The sequence below is a fragment of the Ornithorhynchus anatinus genome, chromosome 6, assembly GCF_004115215.2.
Source record: "Ornithorhynchus anatinus isolate Pmale09 chromosome 6, mOrnAna1.pri.v4, whole genome shotgun sequence".
In the NCBI taxonomy this organism is placed as follows: Eukaryota; Metazoa; Chordata; class Mammalia; order Monotremata; family Ornithorhynchidae; genus Ornithorhynchus; species Ornithorhynchus anatinus.
Window position 1 is genome coordinate 19,213,328 of NC_041733.1, and position 26,555 is coordinate 19,239,882.

At 54.7% G+C, this 26,555-nt stretch overlaps 2 protein-coding genes across 2 annotated transcripts in view; one reads left to right on the top strand and one right to left on the bottom strand.

The window, feature by feature from the left end:
- Positions 1–2,199: 2,199 nt before the first annotated feature.
- Positions 2,200–8,926, top strand: EMD (emerin). Its single transcript, XM_029068047.1, has 8 exons — positions 2,200–2,236; positions 2,455–2,579; positions 4,916–5,023; positions 5,244–5,321; positions 5,832–5,894; positions 6,282–6,457; positions 7,176–7,225; positions 7,480–8,926. The coding sequence occupies exons 2-8, from the start codon at positions 2,498–2,500 to the stop codon at positions 7,847–7,849; spliced, it is 927 nt and encodes a 308-aa protein (XP_028923880.1). The 5' UTR covers positions 2,200–2,236; positions 2,455–2,497; the 3' UTR covers positions 7,850–8,926.
- A 7,148-nt stretch (positions 8,927–16,074) lies between these two features.
- The window catches only part of LOC100077163 (5'-nucleotidase domain-containing protein 2-like), a 37,725-nt gene continuing 27,244 nt past the window's right edge, over positions 16,075–26,555 (bottom strand). The window contains exons 10-14 of the mRNA XM_029067552.2: positions 23,765–23,846; positions 20,033–20,119; positions 19,050–19,190; positions 18,551–18,615; positions 16,075–16,924 (exon numbers count right to left, since the gene is read on the bottom strand). Of these exons, the coding sequence (XP_028923385.1) occupies positions 16,663–16,924; positions 18,551–18,615; positions 19,050–19,190; positions 20,033–20,119; positions 23,765–23,846 (637 nt within the window). The 3' untranslated portion in view covers positions 16,075–16,662. The remainder of the gene's footprint in view (positions 16,925–18,550; positions 18,616–19,049; positions 19,191–20,032; positions 20,120–23,764; positions 23,847–26,555) is intronic.

Consider the following 26,555-nt stretch of genomic DNA (forward strand, 5'->3'; position numbering starts at 1 on the left):
CAACAGCAGGAGACAGTGAAGTAAAACTTTGAAAACCTTTCAAAGACTTATTGAAGTCCCCTCTTCTCCAAGAGGCCTCCCCAGACCAAACCCCACTTTTCCTCATCTCCAACTCCCTTCTGCATCACCCCGACTTGCTCCTTTTGCTCTTCGCCCCTTCCAGCCCCTCAGCACTTATGTACGCATCTGTCATTTTATTTTATTTACTGGTATTGTCTGTGTCCCCTCATCTATAGTGTAAGCTGGTTGTGGGCAGGGAACGTCCCTGTTTATTGCTGTATTGTACTTCCCCAAGCACTTAGTACCGTGCTCTGCACCCAGTAAGCGCTCAATAAATTTGATTGAACTGTATGAACGAAAGAAAAACGGAGACTCCACCCGCCCAGGCCGGCGGCTCCTCGTGGGCCTGGACAGAAGATGGCACTGGATCCCTCATGCTCTGCACACAAGAAGCGCTCAGTAAGTAGCATTGCTTGCTTGCTTGATGCCTAGGGCTCTGGCACAGGGGTGTACTTATTCGACCATCATCAAGCACGGGCCTGGGAGTCAGAAGGCCCTGGGTTCTAATCCCGGCTCCGCCACACGTCTGCTGTACCATCTTGGGCAAGTCACTTCACTTCTCTGGGCCTCAGTTCCCTCCTCTGTAAAATGGGGATTAAGGCTGTGAGCCCCACGTGGGACAACCTGATGACCTTGTATCTACCCCAGCGCATTGAACAGTGCTTGGCACATAGTAAACGCTTAATGGCGTGGCTCAGTGGAAAGAGCACGGATTTAGGAATCAGGGGTCATGGGTTCTAATCCTGCCTCTGCCACCTGTCAGTTGTTTGACTTTGGGCAAGTCACCTGACTTCTCGGTGCCTCAGGGACCTCATCTGTAAAATGGGGATGAAGACTGTGAGCCTCACGTGGGACAACCTGATGACCCTGTATCTACCCCAGCGTGGCTTAGTGGAAAGAGCACGGACTTGGGAGTCAGAGGTCGTGGATTCTAATCCTGACTCCGCCAATCGTCTGCTGTGTGACCTTGGGCAAGTTTCTTAACTTCTCGGTGCCTCAGCGACCTCATCTGTAAAAATGGGGATTAAAAAAATGTGATTACCCTGCAGCTACCCCAGCGCTTGGAACAGTGCTCTGCACATAGTAAGTGCTTAACAAATACCATAATTGTTATTCATGATTATTACCTCAGCGCTGAGAACAGTTCTCTGCACATAGGAATAATAATGTAGCGCTTAACAAACACCATAACTTATTTACTGTTATTACCCAAGCGCTTGGAATAGCGTTCTGCACCTAGTAAGCGCTTAACAAACACCATAATTTATTTATTGTTATTACCCAAGCGCTTGGAATAGCGTTCTGCACATAGTAAGCGCTTAACAAATACCATGATTGATATTAGTTATTATTACCCCGGCGCTTGGAACGGTGCTCTGCACATAGTAAGCGCTTAATAATAATAATAATGTTGGTATTTGTTAAGCGCTTACTATGTGCCGAGCACTGTTCTAAGCGCTGGGGTAGACATAGGGGAATCAGGTTGTCCCACGTGGGGCTCACAGTCTTAATCCCCGTTTTACAGATGAGGGAACTGAGGCACAGAGAAGTTAAGTGACTTGCCCACAGTCACACAGCCGACAAGTGGCAGAGCTGGGATTCGAACTCATGAGCCCTGACTCCAAAGCCCATGCTCTTTCCACTGAGCCATGCCGCTTAAGAAATACCAACATTATTATTAACAAATATCATGATTATTATTACCCCATATTATTATTATTACAGCGTTGTCTTTCGGGTCTCCTTCGCAGAGGGAAGGCGTGAGAGCGTATGTAAGCTTGGGGCTCGGGGCCGGCCTCAGCCCCGCCGCTCCGCATGGCGGCCCGGGCCCCGGCCTCGTCCCAACCTGCCCTCGTCGCTCCCGACGAAGCCCCGGCCCCGCCCTCCCTTCCCTCGAAGCCCCGCCCCCTGACAGCGCCTCTTCACTGCCCCTCCTCCCTGCCCGGCCCCTCCCCTCTCCTCCATCGAGGCCCCGCTCCCCTCCTCCCTGGCCGGCCCTGCCCCTGCTCCTCCTCCTCCTCCTCCCCGCCCCCGTCACTGGCCCTCCTTCCCTCTCTCCCTCCCTCCCTGCCGGCCGGTCCTCGCCCCTCGGTGTGTCACTTCCACTTCCCGCCGCCGCCTCCCCCGCCTCGCGCCGCCGCCTCCCCCCGCCGCCGCCCCCGCCCGGATCCAGCAGGTACCGAGGCCCGCCCGGCCTCCGCCCCGGGACCCCGCACACCCCGCGGAGCGGGAGCCGGGGGCCTGGCGGGGCGGGATCCCCGGGCCCCCTCGGCCCGGCCCGGCCCGGCCCGGCCGCCTCCCCTCTCCGCCCCGGGTGGGAGGGAAGGAGCGAGAGCGGGCGAGAAAGGGGAGGGGGCGACGCCCCCCAGGTGACCAGAACCCGGGCCCCCCCAGGTCCCCCCTCCCCCGGTGTCCCGGGAGCCGCAGCGCCGGCAGGATGGACGAATACAAGGGCCTCTCGGACACCGAGCTCATCTCCATGCTCAAGCAGTACAACATCCCCCACGGGCCCATCGTCGGTACGTACAGCACCCCTGCCCTGCCCCCCCCCCCCCCCAGCGCTTACTACAGCCCTCTGCGCCCAATAAAGTCGACTGTCTGACCGCCCCCCAACCTCCCCCCTTCCCTTTCAGACCGGAGCCTTCTTTTAACGCCCTTCTTAAGTGCTTCAAACGTGCTAGACACTGTACTGAGTGCTGGGATGAACCTAAGAGAGGTTGGACACGATCCGTCTCCCACATGGGACCGGCAGTTTTCATCCCCATTTGACAGATGAGCTGACTGAGGCACAGAGAAGTGAACTGATTTACCTAAGGCCACCCAGCAGACAGTAATAATAATCATGTTGGTATTTGATAAGCGCTTACTATGTGCAGAGCACGGTTCGAAACGCTAGGGTAGATTTACAGGGTAATCAGGTTGTCCCACTTGAGGCTCACAGTCTTAATCCCCATTTTACAGATGAGGTATCTGAGGCACAGAGAAGGTAAATGAATTATAATCGATTGCTATCGTATTTTTCTGGCCCGCAGTCACACAGTTGACAAGTGGCAGAGCTGGGATTACAAGTGGCAGCCAGAATTAGAACTCAGGTTCTTCTGACTCCCGAGCCCAGGCTCATCTTCTGCTAGGACACTTTCTCTAAATTCCTTAAAATGTCCCAGGTCTGATCAGAAGAGACCCTAGACTCTTTTTTTTTTTTTTTTAAGAAATTAATAGTATTAGTTAAATTGCTTATTATGTGCATGCCAGGGTAGATACAAAATAATCAGGCTGGACATAGTCTCTGTCCCACATAGGGTGCACAGCCTTAATCCCCACTTTATAGATGAGGAAACTCTGTCACAGAGAAGTTAACTGATTTATCCAGGGTCATACAGCAGACACGTGGTGGATCTGGATTAGAACCCAGGTCCTGTGACTTCCTAGGCTTTGACTCTTTTCACTACACTATGCTGCTGATTGGGCAGACTTCTCTGTAACTCATTGTTGTAGTCGCTTTTTTTGTGTAAACGTCCAAAAATCCAAGTTTGTGATTAATATTTATTGAGCACTCGTGTGCAGAGTACTGTGCTAAGCGCTTGGGACAGTACAGAACAACTAACTGGGTAGATGCGATCCCTGCTCACAAGGAACTTAGTCTACCTGATAACTGTGGTATTCGTTAAGCGTTTCCTCCATGCCAAGCACTGTGCTAAGCAGTGGGGTAGATACAGTTCAGTCAGGTCAGATCCAGTCCCTGTCTCCTATGGGGCTTCTGGGCTAAGGAGAAGGGTGAAGAGGTATTGAATCTACATTTTGCAGGTGAGGAAATGGAGGCACAGAGGAGTTAAATGAATTATAATCGATTGCTATCAAATTTTTTTTTCCCGAGGGTATTTTTTAAATGCACCCTATCAGTCAAAGCACTGTGTTAAGTGCTGGGGTGGATACAAAATAATCAGGTCAAACATACAGGGCTCAGAATCTAAGAGATAAGGGAACAGGTTTCTTAACGTCATTTTACAGAAGAGGAGACTGAGGTTCGGAGAGTTCAAGTGACTTGCCTGAGGTTACACAGCAAGTAGTGGTAGATTAGAACCCAGTTTTTAGGGCGTCAACTCCAAAGTGTAGCACAACGCTCAGCACCTAGTAGGGCTTACTTAATAGATGCCATAAAGATGACCCCAGATACAGATACCGGTTGCCCTCTGGGCTCTTGAGCCTAAAGTGGTGTTGGCTGGACATCTTCTGCAGACTTTGCTGACGCTCACCAGCGTCCAGAGGGGGTGGAAGGTGGGTGCCCGCAGCCTAGCCCTAGTAACCCTTATGTTTGGGACAAGAATCTTTTTGCTCAGCTCACCTTTTTCCCTGGCCATTTATTCCTGCCTGAGCAAGTGGCAAGACCACGGACCTGGGAGCCAGAGGACCCAGGTTCTAATTCTGGGTCTGCCACATCTGCTGTGTGACCTTGGGCAAGTCGTTCCACTTCACTGTGCCTCAAGGTCACTCCACTTCTCTGTGCCTCAAGTTACCTCATCTGGAAAATGGGATTAAGACTGTGAGCCCCGAGTGGGACAGGGACTATGCCCAACCTGATTAGCTTATATCTACCCCAGCTGTTAGAACAGTGCTTGACAGATAGTAAGCGCTGAACAAATGCCATCATCATCATCATCATCAAGTCATTTCTCTTCTCTGTGTTTCAATTTCCTCATCTTTAAAATGGGGCTTACACCTTCCCTCCTTGCCCCCCAGACTATATGGGCCATATGGGACCGTGTCCAACCTGATTATCTTGTACCTGCCCCAGCCCTTGGTAAAGGGCTTTGCATACATTAAGCGTCTAACCATTATCATTATTATTATTATTCAGGGTCAACTCGGAAGCTGTATGAAAAGAAGATTTACGAGTATGAGACCCAGAGGACCAAGCTTTCCCCGCAGAAAACCTCCTCCTCCTCATACTCTTACAGATACTCAGGTGAACTGGGTGGGCTGGGGCTTCGGGCAAGGGCGAACCAAATAAAAGCCCAAGCTTTTTCCTGCAGAGGGACCTCCCTGAATCCCTCAGAGACAGGCCTCCGGAAGCAAAGAGGCACCTCACCTAGGGAACTCCCTCAGCATAGATTTCCTTCCTCGTGGTCCTGATTGGGTTTGCGGGGAGGGGGGTGTCCTGTGTTTCCCGGCCTTTCCGCTCCCAGACCCTGACTCCAGGAAGACCTACAGCCTACCCCAGAGAGAGGAGGGCAGCCGGCACCGAGCCGCCTTCGAGGACGATGGTAAATCCAGCTCTGGGGGAGCGGGAAGGGGAGGAGGGATGGCCCCTGGCTTTCTGCCCCCCCTGGCGCCTCTCCCGAGGGACTCCCTTCCCGGCTCTCCTAGTTATGCATGCCCATGGTGCCCACACTCCTGTCGGCTAGCTGTGGGGCACTGTGGTAGGGCAGAGTGGCCTAGCCTTTGAGGAGAGGGATCTACCATCCCCCAAGAGGACTCTCCCTTTGTTCCAGAGCTGCCAGGTCCCCAGGCACCCCCACCCCGTGGTCTCTGGGCCCGGGTGAGAGTTCTCTGGGACCAGGTTGCCCCAGCTCCCGTGGGGCGAGGCAGACAACGCCCATTTTTCCCCACCACCCAGGGATTCCTCTACCCATAATCCTCCGGGGTGTGGCCAGGCCCGGTGCTTATCCCGGCTTCTGCTTGCTTGGAGTCCCACCGGGAGCCCGGGCAGCATTGGGGCCCTCCTGTTCTCCCTGCAGATTCAGCCCCCAGCCCCTCTGCTCTGCCTTTTCTAGATCTGGACTCCGGATCCTATGACTTCCCCCGGAGAGAAGAGCGCCCGGCCTACCGGGACAATGGTGAGGGGCAGCCCTGCGGTGGGTGGCGGGTGCGGTCTCCAGCAGCATCAAGTGACACACCAATTTTTTCATGCCAAGGCACAGCTTAGGCTGGCGCTGGGGATGGCCGGGCCCTGGGGGAGGGGATGGGAAAGAGCCAGATTTGAGTCGCTGGAAACCCAGTCGCTGGAAACCCAGTCGGAGGGGCTCAGTCCAATTTGCTGTGATGGGCAGCTGGCCTCACCTGCTGATCTGGCTGTGGTTGAGCCCTTAGTGGTAGCGGCCACTCGGGACCCAAGCTGTGCCTTCTGCCACCTGCTTTCTGGGACCCAGAAGGCCCCAGCTGCTGAGCTGAGCGCCCTCTCTCCCTCTCATTTCCCCCCTCCTCGTCGCCCTGGCCCTCGTTAGACTATGACGATTACTATGAGGAGAGTTACTCCACCACCAAGACCTACGGGGAGCCAGAGGTGGCATTGTCGTCGTCCAGGAGCTACGGAGAGCCGCTGGTGGCCAGGACCTTCAGCGAGACTGCCACGGCCAGGAGCTACAGCGAGCCGGAGGAAGAGCCCACGGTCCGCCAGCGGGTAGGCGCTGCCCACCTGGGTGTCCCACCCCTCTCAGGCCCCCAATTCTTAGCTGGGTCCTGACCAGCCCTCGGGATTGTCAACCTCTCTGACCCCCTGCCATCCTTCCCCTCTCCATCCCCTACGATGGTGGACCCTTTGGTTTAGCCCTTGGGGCAGAAGGGACCCTGTCTGGACTCTCCCATTGTTGGGAACGGGGTCAGGGGAGGTTGGGAGATGCTGAGTTCTCAGCAGTACCGTCTGGCTGCCCGGCTCGGGAGACCCCTCCACCATTTCCTGAGCAGCAGTTGGCCTGGCAGGCGGGAATGGGGAAAGGCCCCCCTCCGTCAGCCAATTCTCGAATGGCTGTAGCAGCTGTGGGCCCTTCCCAGATGGTGTGCTGCTGTTGGCAGGAAGCCCCCGGCCCAGAAATAGCCCGGGTACACAGCGTGTGGGAGACAGGCCTGGGCCCTGCCTTCCGGCTTGCTGAGAGAGAGCTCTCTTTGGGAGCCCGGCTTCCTTGCCCGGCTTCAGGTGCTGGACCTATGCCTGCCTCTGGCTTCTCCAGAGGCGTGGCAGGCAGAGGGCACGTTATCAGTCACCCTGCCTTCTCACCACTCCAGCACGGTGCCAGCCTTTTGTCGCAGCCCCAGATTGTATCGGCCCAGTCCAACAAAGCGCCGTTCCTCTCTGCACAGCCGACAGCAGGCCACGGGCCTTGTGTCCCTCTCTGTTTCAGGTGAGAGATGATATCCTCTTCTCTCCAACCCGGGAGGAGAACAAGGACAGGTGAGTGGTTTGCACTCATACCCCTTTACTGTCCCCCGACCCCCCAGAGTCCCTTGGGTAAGATGTGGGATGTAGGCGAAGCAGCCCCCCGCCCTTAGCCGGCATCGGGCCTAGAGGGGCATATCCCATCCCAGTGTCCTGCCAGTTTCCCTCTGGGGGTTTCCCACCAGCCCAAGGATGCCAGTGGGCCCCGGGCGCTAGTCGCGGGGGATAGGGCGCATCTGACCGAAGCTTCTCTCTCCTCCCGGGCCCAGGGACCGGTCATACTATCCCCGGAGCAACGCCTACCAGAGCGTCTCCCACTACCGGCCCCCGGGCGCCGCTGCGGCCGCCTTCTCCTCCTCCAGCCCACTGGGCCCCTCGGCCTACTCCGCCTACTCGGCCTCCTCATCCTCCTCCTCCGCCTCCTCATCCTTGGCGGGAGCCCCGTCCTCGCTGCACGTGGAGGCCCGCAGGGCCATCCGGCCGGAGAGACAGGGCGGGACCGAGGGCGAGCTCGGAGGCCGGCGCTTCGTGCCCCTCTGGCTGCAGCTCCTCCTCTTCCTCGTCTTCGCCGCGTTCCTGGCTTTCATGTATTACTTTGTGCAGGCCGAGGATGACAACCCTTTCCGGGTCCAGCACTGAGCCCTCCCCACCATCCTCCCACCCGTTCTCCCGATGGGGGGGCGGGGGCAGCCCTGAGAGGGCCGGAGGGTGGGAAGAGGGCCCACGTCCTGCCTTAAAGGCCGGGGAGCGGGGCTAGGGAGGGAAGATTTTCTTCGGGCCACAGAGGCCTGTTTGTTTTTGTAGGACCTACACCAAGTGCCATCTTGCTTTGCTGCCTTCCAACTGTTTGCGGCCAGTTCAGGGGTTGGGTTAGTTGGTTCCTTCTTTTCTATTCTGGGGGAGGGAGTCAGGTACGGGACAGCTGCCCTCCCCATCTCTTCCCTCTCCCTCGGCCCTCCAACCTACGTTGGGTAGGGAGGTGGTCACTCCACTGCCACTGCCCCTCGGGGTAGGCTACTGCCTTAGCTCCTCAGGAAAGGGGTCAACACTACATTGTGCCATGATGCTTGGCTTTCGTCTGGGGGTGTCAGCCCAGAGCTCTGGGTTTTGGGTTTTCTGGCCTCAGAGTTGTGAGCCCTAGCCACTCCATGCTAGGCGGCATCGGGGCCCCCTCCCTTCCACCCCCTCACTGGCCCTCGGGAGCCCGGTCCCACCCTGCCCACCCTTCAGGTGGAAAGTTGGCAGGCCCAGCTGTGGTTCCAGCAGGGCAGGGGCACTTTAGTGCTCCACCATTCTTTGTTCACTCCCCCGGGGCCATCTTGGAGAGGGAACAGTGATGGGGCTGATCAGTTCCGCCCCTCCACTAGCCTCTCCTGAGTGGTCTTGGAGGAGGGTGGAGAGTCTTGTGCTCCTGGGTATTTCTGGGCATTCTCGACCTTGGTGCTTCCCCTAGCTGGGGCAGGGAGGAGGACAATGTGTAGGTTCCCCAGGCACTGTTTTTTGTGCCTCAAGTGCTGACCCAAGGAGAGCAGGCAGGGGCAGAGTGTGTGTGTTTCCAGTGGTGGTGGTTGTGGTGGTGGGGGGTACTCTGCCTCTGCCCCAAGGGAGGTGATGGGCTAAGGGAGGCCAGTTTTAATGGATTTGGGGGGAATGGGAAGGGAAGGACCCCAAACTTGTATTCTCTCACCCCTCAATAAAATGTCTGTTTATTTTTAACTCCATGGTGCTGCTGCCTCTTCCACCCTTGCAATGGAGAGCTGGGAACGAAAGGAAAGGAAGTGGGGTTTGGAGTGTCTGGGGCCCAGATGTCTCAATTCCCAGCTCTGGAATTTGTCCATCTGATCCCGAGCCTTTAGAGGGGCTTCCCAGGAGAGAAGGGGGTAGTGGGTGACTGTGGGCCAGGGCGGGTGATCTTTCTTTTGGACTCCAAAGCCCGGGCCTCACATGCTACGGGGCTGGGGGTCCCAGAGGGACTGGTGGAGGTTGTCCCAGACCCAAATTGGCTATTCCTGTCCATTCGGGACCCCTTCTGGCTGCTTCTGGGGAAAGATGGGGGTGGGCTGGGGACTGCCCCACTGCCCCCCTCCCACAGAGCCTTGGAGGAGAGATGGGTGAGGCTGGACTCTGGTCTGAACATGCTGCCCCTCCTGTCCCCTCCCCTCCCCTTTCCTGCTGACCTGTGGTTTACCTCGGCTGTCCTGCACAGCTCCTCCTGCAATGAAGTGTCCTCCGGCTTCCCAGGGTGGCCGCCGCAGGCCTGACCTGCCCCTTTTCCAGGACCTGCAGCGGCTTGGGTTTGGGGCGGAGACTCAGGCCTCTGCCGGGAGGAGGAAGAGGCGGGGCAGACCGAGGAGGTGGGAGAGCGAGAGGGAGAGAGAAGGCTGGGGTTAGGGAGAGAGCTATGGGCAGTGGGAGCCCCTTGGGAATCATAGTTAACATAGCACCAGCACACATAAACACCCACCCACCCCCAGCCCCTTTGACCTAGAGTGAGGTGGCAGGGGCAGCTGAGAAGGATAAGGCTTTCCCTGGAATGGGAGGGCCTGAAATGTGACCCTGTTGGCTGCCTGTGCCAGGGCTGAAGGACAAGCAGTGGGGTTGGGTTACTGGCCCCATTCAGCAGGGTCTAGGAGCCCAAGGGCTGGGGGTGGGACCGGGGTCGGGGGGGATAGGGAGACTTACTGCCGGTGGATCAGCAGCAGCTCCCTATGCAGGGCCTGATGGACCCGGAGGTGTCTGAGCAGGGCAGCTGAGGCTGGGAGGCCAAGCCCCAGAGGCATCCAGGGAGGGCGAGACGGGGGCACTGTCATCCACCGTCCCAGCAGCTGGAGATGAAGGAAGAGCGGGCGTCAGCCGACCCTCGACCTCACCACCCTGCCTTGGTCCTGCTCCCCCACTGGGAGATTCAGCAGGCGAAGGGGGCAAGGGAGGGGCACTGCGCTAGGATGTACCCCCGTTGCCGCTTCAGAGCCGGGCTGAGGTCTGGTTTGGGTTTGCCCTCAACAGCCAGGTTCAGCCCCAGGCGGCACCACCGGGGCGCCCGGGGCCTGGAGTTGCGGGGGTGGCTGAGTCCCTGGAGACCATCCCAGTGGAGCTAAGTACGTTGGGCAGGCTAAGCTGGGAAAGAGAGGGAGACAGAGGGAAGGTGAAACCAGAAGCCCATTCCTCTTTGCCATGCGCCTGGATGGGAGAGGAGAGAGTAGGGAGGGAGCCCCCAGAAGAAGGAGACACAGTGTGACCTAGTGGAAAGAGCATGGGCCTGGGAGTCAGAAGACCTGGGTTCTAATTCTGGTTCTGCCAATTGCTTGTTGTGTGACCTGGGGCAAGGTACTTAAACTTCTCTCTGATTCAATTTCCTCAACTGTAAAATGAGGATTAAATACCTGTTCTCCTTCCTACTTAGACTGTAAACACTATGTGGGACCGGTACTGTGTCTGATTTAACAGTAACCACCCCAGGGCTTAGAATAATGCTTGACACATAGTAAGCACTTAAATACCACTAAACGCCCCCCACCCTCCTCAGCTGCCTCATCAGGGGACCAGGGAGATCAGCCTGTCCAACATGAGCAAAGCACTGTACTAGGTGGTTAAAATGAATCAGGGAACAACTGAGAAACTGCTGTTCTTGAGGAGAAAGCGGGCTTAACCTGCAGCAGAGGAGACTGAGGAAAGAAGAGCTTGGCTGAGGGTTAGGGAATACTATTTATGCATAAGCGAGAGAGGCTGAGGAATCTTTTTTCCTGTAGATCCAAAAATAAACTGGACTTAAAAACATCTGGCATCTTATCGGAACCCAACAGAGGACTATTCAGTATAAAACCGGGAGATGGGCCGTCCTGGCTGCCGGGGGCCACCCTGCCTCGGGGTGGGAGGGCCAACCTCCCTAAACAACATCTGGAATGATCCCTGCCAGCCGGGGCCGGGCCCCAGGTAGATTCTGACATCCTGCCCTTTGGGGCCTTACCCAGGACCTGTTGGGAGGGAGCCCGGCCAGCCTTCCCGTCCCTGCCTGCCTGCATTTCCACCCACATCCTCGATACTGCCCACTTGGCAGAGGACAAAGCAAGGGAAGGGTTAGAGAGACCAGTACAGGCCTTCTTCCTGCTCACTCTTTTTTTTTAAATAGTATTTGTTAAGTGCTTAAGAAGCAGCATGGTGTAGTGGATAGAGCACGGGCCTGGGAATCAGAAAGTCATGGATTCTGATCCCGGCTCTGTCACTTGTCCGCTCTGTGACCTTGGGCAAGTCACTTCACTTCTCTGTGCCTCAGTTCCCTCATCTGTAAAATGGGGATTGAGGCTGTGAGCCCTATGTGGGACAGGGACTGTGTCCAAACCTGATTTTCTTGTATCCACTCCATCGCTTAGTGCAATGCCTAGCACGTAGTAAGCACTTAACAAATACCATAATAATAATAATAATAGTAATAATAATATGTGCTAGGCATAATTAAGTGCTGGGGTAGATACAAGTTAAGCAGTTTAGACCCAACTTCGCACATGGGGCTCACAGTCTTAATCCCCATTTTACAGAAGAGGTAATTGAGGCACTGAGAAGTGATTCGCCCGAGGTCACACGGCATTGAGATTACGAGCCCCAGGTGGTGCAGGGATAACTTCCAACCTAATTAACTTATCTACTCCAGCGCCTAGTACAGTGTTTGACACGTAGTAAGCGCTTAACACATACCATAAAAAAGGGACCAGAGACAGGATTAGAGGCCAGGCCCATGCTCTCAGCGTGGCCCAGTCGAAACAGCACGGGCTTGGGAGTCAGAGGTCATGGGTTCGAATTCCAGATCTGCCACTTATCAGCTGCGTGACTTTGGGCAAGTCACTTCACTTCTCTGGGCCTCACTTCCCCCCTTCTGTAAAATGGGGATGAAGACTGTGACCCCCAGGTGGGGCAACCTGATTACCTTGTATCAACCCCAGCACTTAGAACAGTGCTCTGCACATAGTAAGCACTTAAATACCACATTATTATTTGGGAAGCAATGTGGCTCAGTGGAAAGAGCCCAGGCTTAGAAGTCAGAGATCATGGATTTGAATCCCACCTCTGCCACTTGTCAGCTGTGTGACTGTGGGCAAGTCACTTAACTTCTCTGTGCCTTAGTTACCTCATCTGTAAAATGGGGATGAAGACTTTGAGCCTCACGAGGGACAACCTGATGACCCTGTATCTACCCCAGCGCTCAGAACAGTGCTCTGCACATAGTAAGCGCTTAAATACCAACCTTATTATTAACTTCTTTGGGCTTCAGTTCCTCCATCTGTAAAATGGGGATGAGACTGTGAGCCCCACGTGGGGCGACCTGATTACCTTGTATCAACCCCAGCGCTTAGAACAGTGCTTGGCACATAGTAAGCGCTTAACAAATACCATTATTATTATTATTATTTCCTCCGCTTGCCTCCCTTTCTCCCTTCCACGACTTGGGTCTGGCCGGCTGCCGAATGGACGCAGGGGCAGCACCTCCTCTGGCCAGCAGGGGGCAACAGTTGCCCTTTTTTCGAGGCAATGAGGGCGGGTCGGCCGGTAGGTGCACTCGCGCCCAGAAGGGGGCGCTCGCAGCCCCGGCCCTTCCCGCCTCGTCGCCTTGCCCACGTGACCCCCGGGCCCAACCTTCAGCACAGGAGTTGGGGCACCGGCTCCCTTGGCCACCCAGTGGGAGAGTTCAGCCCCCAGCCTGGCCTGGAGGTCTCCTCAGATTCAAATAATAATAATAATAATAATAATGATGATGGCATAAAGCGCTTACTATGTGCCAAGCACTGTGGGGCTACAAGGTAATCCGGTTGTCCCACAAGGGGCTCAGTCTTAATCTCCATTTTACAGATGAGAGAACTGAGGCACAGAGAAGTGACTTGCCCAAAGTCACACAGCTGACAAGCGGCGGAGCCGGGATTAGAACCCATGACCTCCGACTCCCAAGCCCGGGCTCTTTCCATTGAGCCACACTGCTTCCCTGTGGAGTAGGAGTAGTAGGAAGTAGGAGTAGGAAATAGGAGTAGTTGGAAGTAATAATAGTATTTATTAAGCATTCACTGGTTGTGGCATGCTCTCCTAGAGCACAGAGGGAGACTATATGGATGTTAAACACAGGTCCTGGCCCTCAGCGGCTCACAATCTAAAATAGGGTGGGGTAGGGTCTCTCTTGGAGGTCCCAATTTGTGCCCCCTCCCTAGGCTGAGGGCCTGCCCTTTGACGGTGGCTGAGTGGGCAAAAGGCAGGTGTGGGTTGTCTTCATCTGTGTGTGGTGGTGGTGTCTGCCATGAGCTGCCCGATGTCTGTGTTGGGCAGGGGTGAGGTCTCGCTTGTGCCAGCTATTTATCTATTTTGATGGTGTTGATGCCTGTCTACTGTTTTGTTGTCTCTCTCGCCCTTCTAGGCTGTGGGTCCGTTGTTGGTTACGGATTGTCTGTGTTGCCGAATTGCACTTTCCAAACGCTTAGTTCAGTGCTCTGCACACAGTAAGTGCTTAATAAATATGATTGAGTGATTGAATGAATGCCGAGTGGAGGCTCTTAAAAGGGTGGTGGAATTTCGAGGGGGCCTTAGTCCAAAGGGCCAAAAATCACTCCACCTGCCCTGCCAAGTGGGATGGTGAGCTAGCATCAGACAGGAAAGACGACTATATCCCAGAATGGTCTCTCGGCATTAGGGAACCAAGAAATTCAGACCTGTCTTGGGTTCCAAAAGATTTAATTTCATATGACCCTGGGACACCTGTGTCCACACCTGCACCTCAACCCACGCAGCCCAGCTGTCCATGTACATGATATACCCAATTTGGCACCCCATCTGGAAACAGCCGGTTTCCACTGCTGGGCTGGAGTGCCAGGATGGGTGGATGGGGAGTGAGGCCTGGCCCCCCCCCCCACTCAAAGATTAGCCAGTTCCAGGCTGACACATTGGGTTGGCGAGGCAAGTCTGCGGCAGAGCAAGGAGGGAGCCTCAAGGGGTGTGGTATTCCGAGAGCAGGAACCCTCCCTGAAACCTAGAAGCCTCTGGCAATCTTGGAACCTAAAAGTTCCTGCACAAGCTTAAAGCATGGGGACGTGCGTACATGCACACATACACTCGTGCACTCACACCTAGAACCTTCTGGATCCCTTACAAAAGAGGTCTTTTAACCCCTTTGCTCCAGACTCCTCTCTCCAAGGTCACCAGTGACCTCCTCCTCTTACTCCTCACCAAATCTATTACTTTACTCTATTCTCTTCTTTATCGGCCCCCCGGCCCAGCCTTCGACACTGGGTACCATTCCCCTCCTGGCAACACCACTGATTTTTCTGACACAGCTCCCCCACCTTTCCGTACAATTCATCTGTCTCTTCCATCATCTCTTCCTTGGCCTCCCACCCCCAAATGTGGATGCAGCCCAGACTCACTCCGGTTGGCAAGGCACAAGGCGAGTCACGGAGGTGTAGCTTTTATTATTGTCCAGCCTGGTCCATCCCTTCCTCTCCCCCAAGGCAGGTGTCCAGGACACTTGGATGGGCTCAATGCTTGTCTCTCTGAGGTGGCCAAAGACTGAAAACCCCAGGGCCCACAAACACTTCTGGTGAAAAGTAGAAGAATGAGGAGGGCAGAGAGAGGACACTTCATGGAACTAAAAGGGGAGGTGGGGGCACAGGAAACGAGGACAGATTTGCTCTCCCAATCCAAACTCTGTGATCCCTGGCCACTTGCTTCTGTCAGAGGCCACCTCCTCCATGGGAGGGACAGCACTAGCTCCTGCCCCCTGCCCTGGATTTTTAGCCACAACGAGAAGGGGACAGATGCCAAGCTGGCTTAGAGGCTCTAGAAGCCGGCTGAGTTGGCATTAGGTGGGACAACCGCCCCAGGCCAGGAGGGCCGAGCAAGGGTTGGTTTGCCTTTCGGCCTGTCTGACACTTCTGCTTCAGGACCACCTCGGCAAGGAAAAAAAGTCTCCTGGCCTGCCACCTAGGCACTGCACACAAAGGCGTGCATGTTATCGGTACCAGAATTAGCCCACTGCCCTGCCATCTGGGCACTGAGCCCAGAGGTTGTGGCTAAGCGCTGCTCTGGGAAGGAACAGGAGAGTTGGCTCACACAACTCATAAAACCAAAGCTAAGCCTCCTCTTGATCACAGAGAAAGAGGAGGGATGCTGGCACCGGGTGGGGCACTGCTTCTAGGCGCTATCCCTCCTCCCTCCCCTGACAGGGAATAATTTGTGGTGGTGTCTGCCCGGAAGGGACGCACGGATGGTGTTAGTGCTCCCTCCCCTCAGAGGCTGCCATCGTCACCCCATCACCCTTGGGGACGCAGATCTAGTCTCCCCCTTCAACCCCAACGCTCCCTTGTGGCAGGGGGAGACCGGGAAGGTCTGCCCTCCATCGACCCCCTTCCTGCACTTCCCTCAACAGTAGAGCTCCATGGCCTGCCTTGAAGGTCAACCCAGATGCAGCTTTCGCCTCACTGGGCAGTGGGAAAGAGAAACTTGGTGGAGAAAACCAGGTCCAAGGATGGAGGGCTGTGTTGGACCCCATCATCTTGTACCCACCCCGGCATTTGGCACATCGTTTGACCCAGACTAAGCGCTTGACAAATGCCACTACTATGTTCCAGGGGCGGAAGCTCCCAGGCCTGGCCCCGGTCGCAAAGCGAGTCAAATAGTCACTTCAATGGTCTCAGTCCTAAACCACGGGCTTCCTCTCTGGCAGTCCCGTTTTATTCCTGGCGCTGCCTCAGAGACATGATTTTCTGAAACCCCCTCCCTGGGGGGCCTGGGGGCTAGAACAAGCAGATGAAGAGATCAGCTCCCTCAGCTCACTTGCAGACACATCTTACCCCATTTCTTCCCCCTCAACCCACCCCCCACCCACCCCCACCCTGATCCCATTTCTCCCTACATGCACCACTATACCCTCTGCTACATCCTAAAACTACCACTAGCTTAACTACCCAGCAGACTCATCTCCAACCTGTCTGCCCTTCCAGAAAGACGTGGACCAGCTCAGCTGCCCTGCTGCCTGGCCCGTGAGAGAACGGTCACCACCGCAGGGGCTGAGGGCTCTGACCCCAGCCGGACCCCCGGCCCGGGAGCATCCTGGGTGTGTGTGTGTGTGTGTGTGCCCCACTGGCACCATATCAGACAAATGCCGACTCCAGCCTCCTTGGGAGAAGGCGACTAGGCTCCGCGACACCCCCGGAGCAGCCGATCCCAAGGCCACGGACGAAGCGCCGACTGAGGCATTCATCCCCCTCTCTCTGCCAAAAATAAACCATCTCCCCCAACTGGGGACCCAACCAGCCGGCCCACTCTGGCCACCCGGCTGCCTCAACTTTTGCAAACCCAAGGGCCGGGCCTGGAAAATACTGTCCGAGAGCACGGTCCCGTGGTCCTCGGCCGGGCGGGTCCTGGGCCTCGCCGACCCATCTCCCCGCCTCTTCCCCCCGGGGGCGTCGATGGCCCCAGGACTAGCGGATGTGGGCCATCTCCTCCAGGAAGGGGGTCTTCATGCAGCCCGTGCACAGCTGGTCCATCCAGAGCGGGGCCTCGTGCTGCAGCGGTGTACGCCGAGGGAAGAAGGTGTAGCGCAGGTCGTAGTTGAGGAGGCAGCTGATGGAGGCCATGTACAGGTCCGAAAAGCGGCAGAGACGGCGGGAGAAGTAGGTGGGATTGTGGCAGGTCCGGAAGATGCTGCCAAACTGGGGGTTGAACAGGTTCTTGGTAACAGCCCTGGGGAGGGGAGAAGAAGGGAGGGGACAGGAGCATGTGAGGCCCTGGTCTCCTAGTCACTAAGCTCAGTGGATTTGAGCCCTCCCCAAGGCCGGCTCGGCTGGCCAGGCGACACTCTGACTAACCCTAACGCACTTACGGGCAGCGGGTAATTCCCGAGGTCATCTTGTCCATCTCCCTGACTGTCCTGTTCATGCCAGGCAACTGAAAACAGGACCTTATGGGGTGCGCGAGCCCTCTTCCAGGCAACTGGGATGTGATAATATACGGGGCAGGGTGGGAGGGGAGGAGGGTGGACCCCAGAGCCTGCACCAGTGTCCTTACCTCCTCCACCACCCTGTCAGTGGTTCCATGGGACAGCTTGGCTTAAAAGTTGACCAATTATAGAAAGGACAAAAGCAGAACGGCCTAGTGGAAGGAGATTGGGCCTGGAAGTCAGAAGGGCCTGGGTTTTAATTCCAGCTCTGCCACTTGTCTGCTATGTGACCTTGGGCAAATCACTTCTCTGTACCTCAGTTACCTCACTTGAAAAATGGGGACTAAGACTCTAAATCCCACGTAGGACAAGTACTGTGTCCAATCTGATTAGTTTGTGTCTACCCCAGTGATTAGAACACTGCTTGACACAAAATAAGCGCTCAACATTATTATTTGGTAGGGTTCATTCATTCATTCAATAGTATTTATTGAGCGCTTACTATGTGCAGAGCACTGTACTAAGCACTTGGAATGTACAAATCGGTAACAGATAGAGACAGCCCCTGCCCTTTGACGGGCTTACAGTCTAATCGGTTTCTTCTAGATAGTAAGCTCGTTACAGGCAGAGAACGTGTCTGCTAATTCTGTTTTACTGTACTCTCCCCAAGTGTTTAGCACAGTGTTCTGCACATAGTAAGCACTCAATAAATGCCACTGATTGATAGGTTGGCGGGGGATGGAAGAGAACCCCAAAAATATTTTCTAAGGTTGCCCTATGATTTCCTATTAGCATTTCAGCAACTTAGAGAATGGTCTAAATGAATCCTCACGTCTGACATTCCTCCTGTGATAACTGAAGGCCTCCATCCTGACAGACTGAGAGAGCCGTTTAGTCCAACCTCTCACTTTCCACTCCTCCTGGAGAGCTCCCAGAGGGGCAGGGCTGGTTACCCGCACTTAACAGATGGGGAAGTCGAGCTCAAAGAAGGAGGGGCTGGCGGCCGGGTGGAGCGCTGGAGCTAGAATCGGAAGCCAGCCCTCCCCACCCCGGGGGCAGCTGCCTCAGCCCCGGAAGAGGCCGGTCCTGAGCCGCCATCCCAGCCTTTCAGGGAACCGAGGCAACTTTAGCTCTTTTACACTGTGGGGGGAACTGAGGCACTGGTGATGCAAAGAATGAGAATCCTGGAATTTTCAGTGCTGGGCTCAGACTGTTGGTCTCAGCTCACAATCCTAATTAGAGTTAGGGGTGGGGTAGGGTAACTGACTTGGCAGGCAGAGCGCCGGGAAAGGAAGGAGAAGCCAAACCAACCCTGATCCAGCCCAGGAGGCATGTCCCACTCCCTTCTGGCAGGCAGGGAGGCCCCCGAGCTAGTTACTGTTTCCCCACTGCCCAAGCTAGTTCACACTGTCCCCCGAGCCCGGCAGCACCTCATCTCCTGTCTTTCCTTCATCCAGTCCTGGAGCACCTGCTGGGATTCGGAATCTCGGAACATCTGGGGAGAAACCAAAGGAAAATGCTTTCCGTTAAAGGCAGGATCCCAGGTTTGCTCCCAGGGTTTTCCCTGCCCCAGGAAACATCCCAGCTCTTGAAGGAATGGAGAAAAATATAGCTTTTCTACATTGTGGGAGAAATGGAGGCACTGGTGATACAAAGCCATTTGAGATGAGAATCCTGGATTTCCTGCTCTCAGAGCTGGGCTCAGGCTGTTGGGCTCAGCTCACAAGCCCAGTTCCCCTCCCCCAGGTCTCTGGCTAGACGTGGAGCGCTCTGATTGCGGGGGACTCCTGCTGGGGTCCCCTTCGATGACTGCTGCCCTTCTGAGACAGTGGGTGCCACTGTGGGTTCCAAATGGAGCCTGTGGTCACAAACACTGTGCCCCTGGTGGTGGTGGTGGTTGGAGGGAAGGAAGAGAAGGAAGAGGAAGACCTGCATGCGTTCCAGGAGACCGGTGAGGGCCTGAAGCCAGGTCAGTGACTGGGAGAACTGCTCCGTGTTGACGATCTTGGTCTCCATCTCCAGTTCGGGCACAATGGCTCCCGTGCGCCAGCCATGGCGTAACATCAGGTCCTTGGGGGAAGCAGCAGTCAGAGACATGGAGGTTAGGAATCTGAAAGCAAAGCTGTTATCCCTTTCCCTGCCACTCCCAAGTCGTAATCATCATCATCATAATTTAAAAAATATAAAAAATGGTCATTATATGCCAAGCACCATACTAAGCGCTGGGGTGGATACAATCAAATCAGGTTGGACACAGTCCCTGTCCCATGCGGGGCTCAAAGTCTCAACCCCCATTTTACAGATGAGTTAACCAAGGCACAGAGAAGTGAACTGACTTGCCCAAGATGACATAGCAGACATGTGGTGGAGACAGGATTAGAACCCATGACCTCCTGCCCCCAGGCCTGTGCTCTATCCACTATGCCAAGCTACTTCTCACAATTATTACCATTATTATTATTAATAATAATAATAATAATGGGTGGCATACTCCCCCTACGCTGGGAAGGGTTCCTATAAGTAGGAGTGGAAACAGGTTCTGACTCTCTAGTTCACAGATGTGGACACTGAGGCTCAGAGAGTGAAGTGACTTGTATAAGGTCACCCGTAGTAGGCCAGTGGCAGAGGTGGGATCAGAACCCAGGTCTCCAGACTACCAGGCCCGGGCTCTTTCCACTACACCACACTGCTTTGGAGCCTTGCAGCTTTACAAAAGCCTTCCTTCCTACCCTCTCTGGAACAGACATGAGAATTTGGCCTAGGGGTGCCGGGTCCCTTAGGGAGGATTTGGCAGAGAAAACCAAACTTCCCCATCTCCAGTCTGAAAGAAGTCCAATCTCAGGCCTCAAAAGGGGCGGTCCACCACATCCCACCCCACCTGCCCTGCCATGGGGTGCCGGGGTGGGACTCACCGCCAGGTCGCTGTACAGGTGGTCTCCGAAGTAGAATACCTTGGACCCTCGCCAACCGGTGAGCCGCAGGAAGTCAAACAGGTTCCCCTGGGGACATGATGCAAGAGGGCAGATGGTCAATCATACTGGGGGAAACTGCTAGGGGCGGAGGGGGAGGAGAAAAAAAAAAGCCAAACCACATCATCCCCCAAAGTGGCCGGGCAGTCTACCTACCCACTCCTGGATAATAATAATAATTATGGTATTTGTTAAGTGCTTATTATGTGCCAAGAATACTTCTAAGCACTGGGTAGATACAAGGTTATCAAGTTAGACCCAATCCCTGTCCTACAAGGGGCTTACAGTCTTAATCCCCCTTCTACAGATAATGTAACTGAGCACAGAAAAGTTAGGTGACTTGCCCAAGGTCACACAGCAGACAAGTGGCAGAGCTGGGATTAGAACCCATGTCCTCTGACTCCTAAACCCGTGCTTTTGCCGCTAGGCCATGCTGCTTTCCCGGCTATACCACCTGGTGTCACGTCTCTCACGCTCACCTCCCAGAGTTCTCACCCAGTGCTCTCCTGGCCGCTGTGCCTCAGATCAGCTCTATCGAGTCCCCATCTCTTCCTATTATGTGACCGGAGTCCCGGCCCCCACAATCTGGACTTCAAAACTGAGTCTAAAGTCCATAGCCCCCAGCTTTCCCCTCCTCTCAAAGTGAAGTTCTCAGCCATCCTGTGACACGCTTTGACTTAGGAACCTTATCTGCGATTCGACCCTTCTGTCTTGTACTGTCCCACGGACTTAGTACAGCGCTCTGCACATAGGGAACTCTCAATAAATACCACCGATTGATCGATCCGGCTCTGGGGTGCATTTGAATGATCCCAGCCCTCCCTGGGCCCTGCGGACACACGGTTAGCTGGGACCCAGGAGAGCAGGCCGGATTTCAGAGGAAGCAGGCCCGGTTTCAGAACCAGCCGTTGCGCTCAATCCGTTCCCACAGCTCTCGGGTGATGACGGACCCCAGGTCACGTCTGGGAGGCCAATGCGTCCCCTTTCCCCGACCCAGCTCCCCCAAGCTTGCCCGTCCCCACGGGGAACCCGAGAGGCTATGGGGCTGGTGACCGTCCAACCTCAGCCGCCACGATCGATCCCGTGAGAGAGTGACCGTTACTGTGTCAGCGCACGGGCTGCCAGGCTGAGTCACCATTTTAGCGTCCCACAGCTCCCCGCTCCAGTCTTGGGAGAAATAAACCTAGAGCTTTGGCGTCAGAAACCTTTGCTTAGGGCCGCTCCGGCTGGAGGGGCAATCGAGAACGACACGGGCTTCCGCTCCTTCCTGGCTCAGTATTGAGTGGCTGAGGGGGGGAAAAATTTACGGCCCTTGTTGGTACCAGAGGCGGGGGAAGAGAGCACTCCTGGGCTCGGCGCCAGCCCTCAGGGAACCTGCCCACCCTCACCGTCGGCCCCCGGGGCCCTGCTCGCCTCCGGCCACAGCGGCGGGAGGCAGAGAGAGTGGGAACCTCAGCAAATATAAGGAATCTGAGGGACGTGGCTGTTTCTTGATTGGGCGTGGGGGAGGGGACGGAAAAAGTCTGTTCTCAGGTTTAAATGTTATTTTCTGTGTTTATTCCCTTACCACATTGTATACTACTGGGGGTAGGGAATCTTTTCAATGTATACGTTTTTGTATATTCCTCAGTGCCTAGTCCAGCACCCGCTCATATATCAGGATTATCAAGTGCCGTTGAATCGTTTCCGATTCATAGCGACTCCATGGATATACTTTCTCCAGGACGTCCTGTCCTCTGCCATAATTTGCAAACTTCCCAATGGTTCTTCCGTTACCGTTGTTATGGTCTCTATCCCATCTAGCTGTGGTCTGCCTCTGCCACATTTTCCCTGGACTTTTCCTAGCATTAGTGTCTTCTCCAGAGAATCAGTCCTCCTGATTATGTGTCCAAAATATGCTAATCTAAATAGAGTTATCTGGCCTTCCAAAGACCGTTTGGGTTTAATTTGCTACAAAATCCATTTGTTTGTTTTTTGGGCAGTCCATGGTATTTGCAAAAGCCTTCTCCAACATCACATTTCAGAAGTATCGGGATTACATACATACATACATACACAGCACGCCCAATCCAGCTCCCCTGTGAGGACCAGGCCCAGGGTCTGGAGGAAATTTCTGCTGCCTCCTCCCTTCATTGTTCCCTTTCGCTCCACAGTATAGGCTCATGGGAGCAAAGGCCTCGTGGTCTCATCTCTGTAGGCGCGGGGGTGGGGGGCAGCTTTTAATAAGGGAGCCATTCCAGTCTTTCCCAACCCAAGGCACTTTCTCCTGGGAACGAATGGAGTAGTGGAATTCTGCCCGGGGCTCATACAATTAGGCTTAGTCTGACCGACCTAGGGCGACTTACAGCCCTGCCGATCAGGGCCACAGAAGTGGCTGACTCTGTGTAGGGGGTGGGGAAGTGGGGGATTGCTGCAGTCTATATTCTCCCCTCCCCCAGGCCGCAGCCCTAACAACTCTCCTCTCAGTGTCACTCCAACTGCTGCCTGAGGAAAGGAAAGGGACTTCTCCCTCTGGTCTGTTTGCCTGCTTCCTGTCCCCAAAAAAGACCGGACATTTACCAGCCCCTGAGTTGCCTCGAGGGGAATATCCTCCAGGTTTCAAACTGGGCAAAACAAAGCCCTGGTTTTCCAGTCTCCCTTCCTCCCGGGGCAGGAGGCTATCCAGACGTCTGGGGATGTGTCTGTGGAGGGCTAGAAGGTGGGCTTTTCCTCCTTTGTGGGAAGTTTCTCTGGCGGGCAGCTCAGCAGCCCGGAGCCAGGAAGTGGGAAGAAGGCAAGGATACAGACCCGAGACGGCAGACCCTAGCCTTGGCCCAGAGAAACCAGTGGGCTGCAAAGTTTCCTCTCAAATCCGAGGGGGATATTTTCCAATACCAGCAGGCCCATCCTCCACTCTCTCCAGCTTTCTTTGCAGTTGCCAAACCCAGAGCCCTGAGGCCCTTCAAAAAATTCCATCCAATTCATCTAAGAGCAGAATTGCCCTGTCTGATCCCAAACTGACAATGCAAGAGGAGAAACAGAGGCTGGAGCTGAGTCCAGCTGCAAATAATAATAATATTGATAATAATAACAATAACTGTGATATTTGTGAAGTGCTTACTGTGTGCCAGGCACTGTTATAAGCACTGGGGTGGATACAAGCAAATCAGGTTGGACATAGTCCCTGTCCCACAAGGGGCTCACAATCTCAATCCCCACTTTACAGGTGAGGAAACTGAGGCACAGAGAAGTGACTTGACCAAGATCACACAGACACGTGGCAGAGCCAGAGTTAGGACCTAGGTCCTTCTGACTTCCAGGCCAGTGCTCTATCCACTAGGCCACCGCTGTTTCTCTTTCCACTGCCGGCACAGGCTATTGGTCCCCTGGGGACTCCTGGAGGGTATTTTACACCCATCAACTCTTCGCACAAGCAGTCTGGAATGAGGTGGGCTGAAGGGCCTGGGCAGCATCTCAGTGGCCTTTCCTTTCTAGCTCCTAGCCCAAGGTTCAAGGAACCACCACCCTTTGCCCTCCCTAGCAGGCTGGCAACTGACAAAGTCAGTGGAGAGAAAGAGGCCATAAGCGCCCCTAGCTGCCCCCCAAGTGCAGCTGGCTCCGTGGAAGACACCCCGTGGACCAGGGAAGCAGGGCGGCCGGCTCAGGGGTGGAGGATGGTGCGAGGGTGGCCCTTACCTGCTTATATACCTGGCCCTTCTCCAGCTTGGTGATCTTATCCCACTGCAAGTCTCCGTTCCCATCCAGGCGGCGGAAAGGCCTGCATGGGGGGAATGGACAGATCACAATCTGCAGTTGCGCTGACCCGGCTCTCTGGGAGAGCAAGAGGAGGAAAAAGAGGAGGAGGAGCAGGAACAGGAAGGCTCCCAAATGCTCCAAACCGTGGGAATCCAGCAGTGGCGGTGTGCCGGAGGGCACCGCCCAGAGGGAATGGGGAGGGACTCGGATCCTTTCCATCCATTTTTTTAATGGTATTTCTTAAGCGCTTACTATGTTCCAGGCACTGTACTAAGCACTGTGAGCCCCAGGTGGGACAGGCACTGCGTCCAACTCTATTTGTTTGTATCCACCCCAGTGCTAGGTACAGTGCCTGGCACACAGTAACCCCTTAACAAATACCATCATCATCATCACTGGGGTAGACATAAGCTACCCCAGAGAAGCAGCATGGCTCAGTGGAAAGAGCAAGGGCTGGGGAGGTCATGAGTTTAAATCCCAGCTCCACCGCTTGTCAGCTCGGTAACTTTGGGCAAGTCACAACTTCTCTAGGCCTCAGTTACCTCATCTGCAAAATGGGCATTAAGACTGGCCAGAGCCCCACGTGGGACAACCTGATCACCTTGTATCCTCTCCAGCGCTTGGAACAGTGCTTTGCACATAGTAGGCACTTAGGAAATGCCATCATTATCATTATTATAAGCTAATCAGGTTGGACACAGTCCATGTCCCACATGGGGCTCACAGTCTTAAGTGCCATTTTACAGATGATATAACTGAGGCACAAAGAGAAGTGATCTGCTCAAGGTCACACAGCAGAAATTTGGGGGAGCCAGGATTAGAAACCAGGTCCTTCTGACTCACAGGTCTGTGCTCTATCCACTAGGCCACGCTGCTTCCCTTGTCTTCTCTGGGGCCTCTAAGCTTTCTGTGGTGAATGTAGGGGAAGAAGGAGGGTGAGGGATGCATTGGGGAAGGGCCCAATAATGATAACAACAATAGCAATGGTCGCATTTGTTAAGTGCTTGCTATGTGCCCAGCGCCTTACTGTACTCAGCGCCGGGGTAGATATGAGACAATCTGGGTGGACATAGTCCCTGTCGCCCATAGGACTCACAGTCTACCAGGGAGGGAGAGCAAGTATTTCATCCCCAATTTAAGCAATGAAGAAATTGAGGCACTGAGGAAGGCAAATGACTCACCCAAGGTCACCTAGCAAGCAGATGGCCCAGTGGCCACATGTAGGCCAAGGCCTTTCCCTGCCCGCTCCCCTCCCCACTGCTCCCCGAGGAGGCACAGAGGGGTCTGTGTTCCACAGGACCCTGGGGATCACCTACATTAATTTTGTGGACTTCAGGGTAGTTGAGGCCGAATGGGAGCTGGATATACCCAGAGAGATCACACAAGGCTCCCAGGACTCCACACTGTTTCAATTCTTGTTTGTTGAGGCTGCTGGGCCCCCTCCCTGAATCTCCAATCTCCGTTTCCCATCTGCCTGGTGATCTTTCTCGAGTCCCCTGCTCTTAGGGCAGAGATCCTGGAAACTGGGAAAACCTCTCCCTCGAGAATGTAAACTCACTGTGGACAGGGAATGAATCTGTTATATTGTTTGTACTCTCCCAAGTGCTCAGTATAGTGCCCTGCATTCAGTAAGTGCTCAGTAAATATAACTGATTGATTGACTGATTGGAAAAGCAGGGCCAGGGGAGAGTGTCCATTGCTGCTGCCGGCCCCGGCTCTCTTTATTCATCCCAAACCAGCCCCACAGCACTTACGTACATATCTGTAATTTATTTATATTAATGTCTGTCTCCCCCCCTAGACTGTAAGCTCGGTGTGGGCAGAGAATGTGCCTGTTTATTGTTATATTGTACTCTCCCAAGCGTTTATTACAGAGCTCTGTACACAGTAAGTGCTCAATAAATACAACTGAAAGAATGAATAGATGGCAGAGAGAGGAAGAGAGAGAGAGAGATCACGGGGCAGCTCACATGCAGTTGTGGCAATAATAGCAAGGGAGATTGTAGAAGCCACTGTAGAGGCCCATAGGAAGCCCGTGGTTGGGTGTCAAGAAATCTAACTGCCCAGGATACTCCTGACCCACTCCCAGACAGGGAAAGTGGACTTCGACAGCTGCTAGCCCATTGACTCCAATGGGGTGACTTTAGAGCTGGCAGGAAAACAAAGCCTCCACAGGTGGGGGAGGGGTGGGGGAGGGGAGGGTGGGGGTCATAGCCCATCCAGCTTTTGTGAGTGAAGACAAAGCCATAAACACAGGAAAACCTGACTGGGCCTGAGAATGCAGGCTGGGGTGAGGTCAGCCACACTCAGGCCTCAGAGGAGAGACTTGACCGACTTTATAGTAGCGACCGACAGGGAGCTGGGGAACCAAAACAGCAGGGATTACTTTTGTTTCTTTTCCCTTCGGGCTGTGGTGAGGGTGAATAGAGCCAGGATGGCTGGAAGGATGAGGAAGGCCAGGAGCCCAACAGAGAGGCCTCAGATGAGAGACCCTGAGTTTAATCACTTGATCTTTCTGTCTCCAGCCTTAAAGCAACAGATGATTCATGGGGAAGGAGCAGGTTACTGTTCAGCCCAGCCAGTCGGGTAGGTAGACAGATGGTTCAGAACTATTTCCCAGAGGAAGCCACACCTGGGAAATCACCTATTATATTCAAGATCCAAACCCGGCTCCCCGCTCAGGCCAACGTACAGCACCGGGTGGGCAACCAAGAAACACTACTACTGAAGC